At 43.6% G+C, this 10,200-nt stretch overlaps 1 protein-coding gene across 2 annotated transcripts in view; it reads right to left on the bottom strand.

Annotated features, from left to right (window-relative positions):
* Window positions 1–10,200, bottom strand: part of HOPX (HOP homeobox) — a 40,831-nt gene that overhangs the window by 10,872 nt on the left and 19,759 nt on the right. Inside the window, exons 1-2 of one of the 2 annotated variants that reach the window (XM_023737313.1) lie at window positions 1,824–1,944; window positions 1,436–1,592 (exon numbers count right to left, since the gene is read on the bottom strand). In XM_023737313.1, coding sequence (XP_023593081.1) covers window positions 1,436–1,579 — 144 coding nt within the window. In that variant the 5' untranslated portion in view covers window positions 1,580–1,592; window positions 1,824–1,944. Of the gene's footprint in view, window positions 1–1,435; window positions 1,593–1,823; window positions 1,945–10,200 lie in introns of those variants that run through there. The other variant, XM_023737312.1, reaches the window with a different exon arrangement.

Raw genomic sequence — 10,200 nt, 5'->3', positions numbered from 1 at the left:
GCCAGCCAACCTTTTGGTTAGCAGCACATTAACTGCTGCGCCACCATGGCTCCTTCTAGGTCCACTAGAGCACCATTACTACAAGCTTTTAACCTCTACTGAACATGGTTTATGGTGAAGAGAGGACAGGTTGCCTGGTACTCTGGTGTATAAAACGGGAAGAAAGAGAACGTCTCTGATTTAGAGTTCAGACTACAGGTGCAGAGTGCTTTGGGCTCCCACGGAAGAGATGTTAGATCAGGTCCAAGTAGTATTACTATGCATAACTAATTGTCTTTCCATGACCAAACGGAAAGTAGAAGAGTACAGAGTTTAAAGAAAAAAAAAAAAATCAGCGGAAGGAGCCAACCCTGCACCTGGTGGGTTAGTAATCACGGGCATTCCGTACCCTAAGCAATTTTCAGGATAACACAGGAGCTGAAAAAATAAATAAACCATTGCCGCCGGGGCTGCGCTGGCTATCCTTCCCAGGGTCGCCCTTCCCGAGACTCGCCTTAAGCGGTCCTGCAGCTGAGGTCCCAGGAATTTGTACAGCAACTTTCCGCGGGACCTTGGGCTGAGATGGTGGGGACCGGCCATCTGCTTCCATATCAGCTGTGTACCTTTTTAGAAAATTCCAGAGAAGGACTCCAAACCTTAGTGCTGGAGAATTTTTTTAAAAATCTGAACCTAATCTCCCTGGCTACCTGCAGTTGTAGCGCTGCGGCTAAGAGGAAGCTGCAGTGTGATGTGGTGGAAAGAGTATGCATGGGGTCGGGACTGGAGACCCAGGCTGCCGCTAACGACCCATGCTATCCAGGCTATTCATTTCCTCCCTCCTCCACTCCCTCAGGGCCTCAGTTTCCTCGTTTGCCAAACCTGAAGACTGATCTTATAGTTGATCTCTAAGATCCCTTCCAGCTCTACCATTCCCGCCGAGAATAGATAAATGGCGATGGGCACAGACAGCGCAAAGGGCCTCTCTCCGAACGTCTCGCTCACAGTCCAGAGTAGATACTGAACCAGGGAAAGGGAGACTAGAGCGGGCAGAAACGCTGCTCCCAACTCGGGGGGAGGAGATGGCTAGCGTTCATCTCGGGTTGTAAGGGAAGGGTGGAAAGCTAGGTGAAAGAAGGGCGCACGTGTGGTTTCTAAGCAGGTCCTAGGAGAACTACCAGGGGTTAGGGTGGAGGGGCATTGGGATGGGAGCCGGGAAGCTGAGATGCAGCGGTGGAAGGGATGCAGGGTCTGCGCTCCCAGGATGGGGAGGAGAGGACAGAGCGGGGTGAAGCGATGCAAGATCAGGGTAAAAGGCGGCGAGCCGGGGCGGGGGGGTGGGGGAGGACGAGCTGGACCCCTGCAGCAGCGAGGCGGGCGGAGGCGACCGCAGGCGCGGCCGCACAGGCCGGGCAGGGGTTGAGGCTGAGGGCGGGGTGGGGGTGCATGCCGCGCTCACCAGGGTCTCCTCCTCCGAAAGGCCGGCCTCGGCCGCGATGAGGCACAGCGTGGTGGGGTCCGGGTGCTTGTTGACCTTGTTAAAGTTGTACTCCAGGATCTCCACCTGGTCCTCGGTGGGGCCGTTCGCGGTCTCCGCCGACATGGTCCCGGCGCGGCTGCGGGGGAGGAAGAAGCGGCGGCGGTGAGCTAGGCAGCAGGCGGGGCGCGAGGAGCGACCGAGATCTAGCACGCGCCGGGCACCCAGAGCCCGGGCGCACCCTCAGCCTGCGGGCTGCCCCTCCTCGCGCAGGTTTTTGGCCACGCGAGGACCGGCGGCTGCGGCGGGGGCTGCGCTGGCTGCCCTTCCCGGGGTCGCCCTTCCCGGGGTCGCCCTTCCCGGGACGAGCCTTAAGTGGTCCTGTAGCTGAGCTCTGGTAATTTGTATGGCAACTTTCCCCGGGTCTTTGGGCTGAGCCTCAGATAGTGGGGAGGAAGATGACGCAGCGCGCCCTCCAGGCTCCAAGAAAGAAGAGTGATTTTGAAAAACCGCCTTACAAGCTTTCTCTGGCGGGGGGGAGACTCCCCTGGGGGCTGATTTGACAGATGGCGAGGGTGGGGTACCCCCGAGTCCGCGGCGGGGGACGCCTCACCGGTACACAGCGTTCTGCCTCTAAAATGGTTTAGCACTTGCGGGCTCTCGCTAGGCAGGGCTGTATACCCCACACTCCCTCCAAAGACACTACCCACCAGGCAGATGTTACTTCTTAAAGCTGAGAAATGAAATGCGGGCGGAACTTTTAAAAGTCTCTCCATTTTACAAAGATGAAGGCAGGTGCACAGAGAAGTGATTTACTAAGTTCCTAAGGCGGAGAGGGCTTGTGTGGGTCGCTCTGCAATCTGCAACTTCTGTCACCACCCCTTGCTCCCAAACTCCATACCCTACCACTCCCACCACCAGGCGCACACACACTTTTTCTTAATGAAACTGTGAGTCTAGGCCTCCAGTCAACCAGCAGCTGTTCATCCCTAGCAGGGCCAGGCCATTGTTCCACAGTATATGGTAGAAGGCCCACCTCATTAGGTGCTGCCCTAGGTGAGGACTTCCAAGATAGAGGATCAACATCAACTGTTTTTTAATCTCGGACTTCCCCTGTGGTTGTACTAAAATTTACTATCAAGTAAGGAGAATGAATCCATCACAAGCTTCAAGGTCTCTTGAATCCCCTTACTTTAGAGCCAAACATTGCTCTAGCAGGTATTTGGGCAAGATGACTTCCTGCTGCGTTCTCTTAGATATCTAAGAAGCTTGTGAAGGGGGCAAAGAAAACTGGCAGACATGTGCCCCTCCTCCCCCTCCCCAATTTAAGATGCATTGTTAATAGAAAGTTGGAATCTTGGAGATCTTCTTGACTGTGGATTTGGTACAGGCAGGCCAGGACTTGCTGCTGACAGTAAAAGACACCATAAGTGTGGGAGTCATGTTGGTTTGTTCTTTTAACAAACAATTACAAAATTATTCAGCACAATACTGAGTAGTTTTGATGTGGTTTGTGTCTGGGAATGAGCCACACTCCACTGATCTGCCAAAAAGTGTACCGGATGCTGTTACAACATTTTCTCCTGTGACCTGCATCTTCTGCTTGCTAAATACCTTTTCCTCTCTTCTAGGCCACTTAAAAGGAGCCCTGGTGGTGCAGTGGTGAAGCGCTCAGCTGCTAACCTAAAGGTCAGTGATTTGAACCCACTATGGGAGAAAAGACATGATGATCTTTTCCAGTAAAGACCGTAGCCTAGGAAACCCTATGGGGTAGTTCTACTCTGTCCTATAGGGTTGCTACAACTCCACAGCACACAACAGGCCACTTAAGAAGTCGCTGGGTAGTGCAGAGGGTTAGCACACTCACCAAAGAGTTGTCGGTTAGAGTCCACCCAGAAGCACCTCGCAAGAAAGGCCTGGTGGTCTACTTCTGAAAGATCACAGTCATTGAAAACCCAGTGGAGCATAGTTCTACTCTGACACATATGGGATCGCCATGAATCGGAACCAACTCAACAGTAACTGGTAAGCGATAAAAGATCACTTGAAGAAGCTTTCAGACAGAACAAGAAGTTGTCCTTACTGTTAGACAGTCTTGGGCTCAAGTCATTTATCAAATCACTGTAAATCTCCCTGTGTTTTTACAGGGTCCTGTGCTCCCCGAGGAGCCCTGGTGGCACAGTGGTTAAAGATCTCAGCTGCTAACCAAAAGGTTGGCAGTTTGAATTCACCAGCTGCTCCTGGGAAACCCTATGGGGCAGTTTTACTCTGTTCTAGAGGGTTGCTATGAGTCGGAATCAACTCAACGGCAATGGGTTTTTGGTGCTCCCCTACCTAAAAATCTACATCAGTGAGTCCTCCCCAGTGTTGAGGAGGAGGGGGCTCAAGCCATACCAGAAACACTTCCTCTCCTGTTGACTCCCATGCCCACCTTTGTTTGACATAGAACTTCAGAACTGGAAAGAGCTCTGGAGATTACCTCCTCCAGGGCTCTCTTGTACCAGCCCAGGAGGATGAGGCACAGGAAGACTAACTTTCCCAAGGTCAGCCAGTTAGAGGCCAGTACCCTAGAAGGGAAAGCCTTAGCTTCTGTTTCAGCCCCGTGCTCTGCGAGAACCTCCTCAGCAGGAAAAGTCTATCTCTCACTTGGCATAAAAATCAGGACGGCAACAGTTTAAATGCAGGCAAAGGCTCTTTGTGATTCTGAATGTGCATGGGCATGGACCATCCTATTAGAACACTAATTCCAGTTGAAGCTGCTCACTGAAATGATCCACAATTGCTCATTTTGCCTAAATGAACATAGGAGAAGGGAATCTGCTGCCTTTGATTTTTTTTTTACCTGTGGTAAAAATATATATAACAAAACATTTGCCAGTTCAACAATTTTTACACGTACAATTCAGTGACATTGATTATGTTCATCATCTTGCGTACCTATTACTACTATCCTTTTCCAAGTTATTCTACCACCATTAATGGTAACTCAGTGCCACCTAAGTAATATATTCCCCTCCTTCTCACCCCAGGTAACCACTGATAAACTTTGATCTTTATGCATTTGCCTTTTCTAGATATTTTATGTAAGTGGAATCATACAATATTTGTCCTCTTGTGTCTGACTTATTTCGCTCAACATAATGTTTTCCAGGTTCATCCATGTTGTAGCATGTACCAGGACTTCATTCTTCTCTGTGGCTGAATAATATTCCATTGTATGTGTGTACCACATTTTGTTTATCCATTCATCTCTTGATGGACATTTAGGTTGTTTCCACTTTTTGGCTATTGTGAATAGTGCTGTGATGAACATTGCTGTACCGCCTCTGATTTTATTTCTTGCCATACAAAGTTTCCATCTGATTCCATTTCCAGAGTTATGCTGTGTCTTCCATGAAGATTTTTCCTTCTTTGTAGAATCCCCTGTCCTTCAGAAATATTAAATCAAATGTACAGATTTCTAAACTGGACTCTGATTCAACGATTGTTAGACATGTCTTTTTTTGGAGAGGTGGGTCATCATTTGAGTGCTGTTTTATAACTCAAGTGCTACTAATGTCCTTACATCTAATCAGCTACATTTTCCTCTTACAGGGCTTTGTATTAGGTTTCATGGGGGAGGTCTTGGTTTATTTTAAATAACTCCCTGGATTAGTTAGTTGGATGAGAGCCATTGGACTTGGCTGGCTGCTAAGGAGACTTGTGGGATGACCATTTGAAAGTGACTGCTTCTCCAAGATGCACCAAACAAGCAACCTGATTTCTAGAAATAAGGGGGAAAGATCCAAGCTTGACACTCACATCTACCTGTTATTTCTCTACAAAGCTCAGTCTCTGTTATTTCAGTCCTCTTTGGTTGACACAGGACCCCTTTATTTCTTCTCTCTCTCCTTTTTAAAGAAAATGTATAAAGCGAATCTCCCCAGTAACCTTGGCCTTATAAAGTTTGTCAACTGTTTCCAGCAAGGCAACAGTTGAGAAGTTTCTCTGAAGGTAATCTAAACAATTTCAGATGAAAAGAACTGAAAAAAAAAAGCTACTTAAACTTAAATCTTAGCACAAGTTCTTTTTTTTATTTGGCTTTAACAAAGAGAAATTTATTTTCTCACAGTCTAGTAGGCTAGAAGTCCAAATTCAGGGCATCAGCTCCAGGGGAAGGCTTTCTCTCTCTGTCGGCTCTGGAGGAAGGTCCTCATCGTCATCAATCTTTCCCTGGACTGGGAGCTTCTCTGTGCAGGAACCTCGGGTCCAAAGGATGTGCTCTGCTCTGGGCACTGCTTTCTTGGTGGTATGAGGTCCCCAACTCTCTGCTTGCTTCCCTTTCCTTTTATCTCTTGAGAGATAAAAGCTGGTGCAGGCCACAACCCAGGGAAACTCCCTTTACATTGGATCAGGAATGTGACCTGGGTAAGGGTGGTGTTACAATCCCACCCTAATCCTCTTTAACATAAAATTATAGTCACAAAATGGAGGACAACCACACAATACTGGGAATCATAGCTTAGCCAAACTGACACACACATTTTTTGGGGGGCATAATTCAATCCATAACACAAAGGGTCCTGGTCTGGACAATAAATCATTTAGTCACCCTACCTAAAGACTCCCCTCCTGGGCCTTGACAAATTAGCACAAGCTCTATTGTTGCTCCAGTTATTAATATCTTATGAAACATGCAAAGGATAATTTGTCCTGTGGTTGTGGTTTTCTTTTGTGGTTGGAAGAAGACTATGCATAAACCTTTCAAGAGGTTAAATTAAAACTGCTGGCTTTTTTACTAAATGGATTGTAATTCCTGGGTGGACAGTTATGTCAAACTGATAGCTTTATCTTTGTCCCTTAATCTTACAGATAATTTATTTCTAAAGTATCTACCTATATGATGAACTAGTTCACAGATAGTGCTACAATCCAGTTACCTGCAAAAATTGCTTTGGGCTCATATTTACCATCCTCTCCTCCTTCTCCCAGCCATTCTGACCTTTTTGTAATGCTTCTAATATCAAACAAGAGAAAAAGGTTATCAGTGGCAGATACTCTCTAAGATATTCTCCTTAAACACAAAGTCCCCTAGTAAGCTGGCCAAAAGGGAGAAAAAACAAATGGATAGTTCTTTAGAGCCTTCTCCCAGTTTTCTTTAGTCTATATTTCATTTATGTTCACTGTGAACTTCCTGAAGCATCTTATATTTTCCTAAGTGAGAAAAATGATGCCCTGCCACTTCTGCAAGAGAAGCAGTGGATTGAACTACTCTGGAGTAGGGTCGGGGGTGTGATGCAGATCACCCAAGCTGTCAGTGTCTCTGGCAAATTAAAAAAACAAAACAAAACCAGTTGCCATGGAGTCGATTCCGGCTCATGGTGACTCAATGTGTGTAAGAGTAGAACTGAGCTTCATGGGGTTTTCAATGGCTGTGATCTTTCAGAAATAGATTTATTGCCAGGCCTTTCTTCCAAGGCACATCTGACTGGATTGGAACCACCAGCCTTTCAGTTAGGAGCTGAGAGCTTAACCATTGGCACCATCCAGGGACTCCCTTGGAAATTAGGAGTGGAATATCGATCTGCCTCTCCCAGGTTAGCACTAACTGTAAATGTTTAGAACTCCTTATGCCTTATGCCTGTAAAAATGCATTGAAAATATCTTCTAATTCTGATACTGTGTATCATCTCAACCCTTCAGTAGATGGTAAGTTGAGGGAGTTTTAGAAGAATAAGGTTTTAAAACTACACATTGAAATAAAAAATTGGAAGTGTATCATTAATCTTTTGTATATATTGTCATGAATGGGGAAATGCCTATAAAATTATGAATTAACAAGAGAAAAGAGATATTTTCCACGTTTTAAAAAATTCAGAAATAATCTAAAACCCTTTTAAAAAGTCTTTCAGAAAAATGTATGCTTTTTTTTATTGTGCTTTAGGTGAAAGTTTACAGCTCACGTTAATTTCTCATTAAAAAATTTATACACATATTGTTTTGTGACATTAGTTGCAATCCCCACAATGTGACAGCACCCTCCCCCTTTCCACCCCAGGTTCCCTGTGTCCATTCAACCAGTTCCTGTCCCTTCCTTCTCATCCTGATTTTGAATAGAAGCTGCCCGTTTGGTCTCACATATCTGACTGATTGAACTAAGAGGCACATTCCTCACATGTATTATTTTTTGTTTTATAGTCCTGCGTAATCTTTATCTGAAAAATGTGCTTAGGGAATGGTTTCAGTTCTGGGTTAACAGAGTGTCTGGGGGCCATTGTTTCAGGTGTTCCGCCAATCTCTGTCAGACCATTAAGTTTGGTCTTTTTATGTGAATTTGAGTTCTGTTCTCCATTTTTCTCCTGCTCTGTCTGGGACTGTCTGTTGTGTTCCCTATCAGGGCAGTCGTTGTTGTAGCTGGGCACCATCTAATTCTTCTGATCTCAGGCTGGTGGAGTCTCCAGTTCATTTGGTCCTTTAGTCCTTTGGGCTAGTATTTTCCTTGTGTCTTTGGTATTCTTTATTCTCCCTTGCTCCAAGTGGGATGGGAACCAGTAGATGTATCTTAGATGGCTGCTCACAAGCTTTTAAGACCCCAGGCACCACTAACCAAAGTGAGATGTAGAACATTTTCTTTATAAACTGTGTTATGCCAATTGACCTAGATGTCTCTCGAAACTATGGTAGAAAAATGTATTCTTACAACCACCTGAGATTAGGACACAGGACAGCATCAGCCAGATACCAACCCAGATAAAGAATTCTCAAAAATAAAACAAAGCTAAAAGACTGAAAAGAATGAACCAGAGAAATCTATCTGTAAATGATAATAATGTCAAAACAAAAAAAGGGAATAAACGGTGTAGTTATAGAACTTTCATACAGAGAGGAAGTCAAGGTGATATCAAGAAGTAAAAGACTGGCTTAGAAAGATAAAGTTAAATTTCAAGGTAACTACAAAGAAAGTTAACAAACCTACTCATCAAAATAAAAAAGAAGAAAAACACAAAGGTTCGGTAAACACAAAATCAACAACAATGAAAGAAATGTAAAGAAAATTCACAAACAAAAAGAACTTAGCACAGAAAATTAAGCAGAACAAAGAAACCATCAACACCACAAAAAAAGTACAACAAAATGGCAGCAGTAAACTCATACCTATCTATAATCACACTGAATGTAAATGGCTTAAATACACCAGTAAAGAGACAGAGAGTGGCAGAATGGATAAAAAAACACAACCCATTAATATGCTGTCTACAAGAGACACACCTTACATGCAAAGACACAAAGAAACTAAAACTCAAAGGATGGAAAAAAATACACCAAACAAACAATAACCAAAAAAAAGCAGGAGTGGCACTATTAATCTCTGATAAAATAGACTTTAAGGCAAAATCCACCATAAAAGATAAGGAAGGGCATTATATAATGATTAAAGGTTCAATCCACCAGGAAGACATAACCATAATAAATACATATGCACCCAAATGACAGGGCTCCAAAATACATAAAACAACTCTAACAGCAATGAAAAGAGAAATAAACAGGTCCACAATAATAGTAGACTTCACCACACCACATTTGGTGAAGGACAGAACATCTAGAAAGAAATTCAACAAAGATGCGGAAGATCTAAATGCCACAATCAATGAACTCGACCTCATAGACATATACAAGAATACTCCACTCAACAGCAGCAAAGTATACATTCTTTTCCAACACACATGGAGCATTCTCCAGAATAGACCACATTTTAGGCCACAAGCAAGCCTTAACAAAATCCAAAACATCATAGTAACACAAAGTATTTTCTCTGACCACAGTGCCACAAAAGTAGAAATCAATAACAGGAATAGCAAGGGAAAAAAAATCAAATACATGGAAACCAAAGAACACCTTGCTTAAAAACTACTGAATAACAGAAGAAATCAAAGATGGAATAAAAAAGAATTCCTAGAATCAAATGAGAATGAAAACACATCTTACCAAAATCTTTGGGACACAGCAAAAGCAGTGCTCAAAGGTCAATTTATAGCAATAAATGTACACTTTAAAAAAGAAGAAAGGGCCAAAATCAAAACATTAACCTTAGAACTTGAACAAATAGAGAACAGCAAAAAGAAGCCTACAGTCACAAGAAGAAAGGAAATAATAAAGATTAGAGCAGAAATAAATGAAATAGAGAACACAAAAACAATAGAAAGATTTGAAAGGATCAACAAAATCAACAAGCCAGTGGCCAAATTGACGCAAGAGAAGCAGGAGAGGAGAGGAAGCAAGTGACTCAAACAAGAAATGAAATGAGTGACATTACAACAGAATCAAATGAAATAAAAAGGATCATAACAGAATACTATGAAAAATTGTACTCCCAACAAATCTGAAAACCTAGAGGAAATGGACAAAGTTCTAGAAACACACTACCTACCCAAACTGTCACAAATTGATGCTGAAAATCTGAACAGACCCATAACAAGAGAAGAGATGGAAAAGGTAATAAAAAAACCTCCCAACAAAAAAAACCCTGGCCCAGATGGCTTCACTGGAGAATTCTACCAAACATTCAGAGAAGAGCTCACACCAATACTATTCAAACTATTTCAGAGTTTAGAAAAGGAAGGAATACTCCTGAATTAATTCTATGAAGCCAACATAACCCTGATACCAAAGTCAGGCAAAGACACCACAAAAAAAGGAAATTATAACCAATATCCCTCATGAATACAGACTCAAAAATTCTCAACAAAATTCTAGCCAATAGAATATAA

Source organism: Trichechus manatus, unplaced genomic scaffold, assembly GCF_000243295.1.
Source record: "Trichechus manatus latirostris isolate Lorelei unplaced genomic scaffold, TriManLat1.0 scaffold00101, whole genome shotgun sequence".
Lineage (NCBI taxonomy): Eukaryota > Metazoa > Chordata > Mammalia > Sirenia > Trichechidae > Trichechus > Trichechus manatus.
This window is presented reverse-complemented; position numbering and strand designations above follow the sequence as displayed.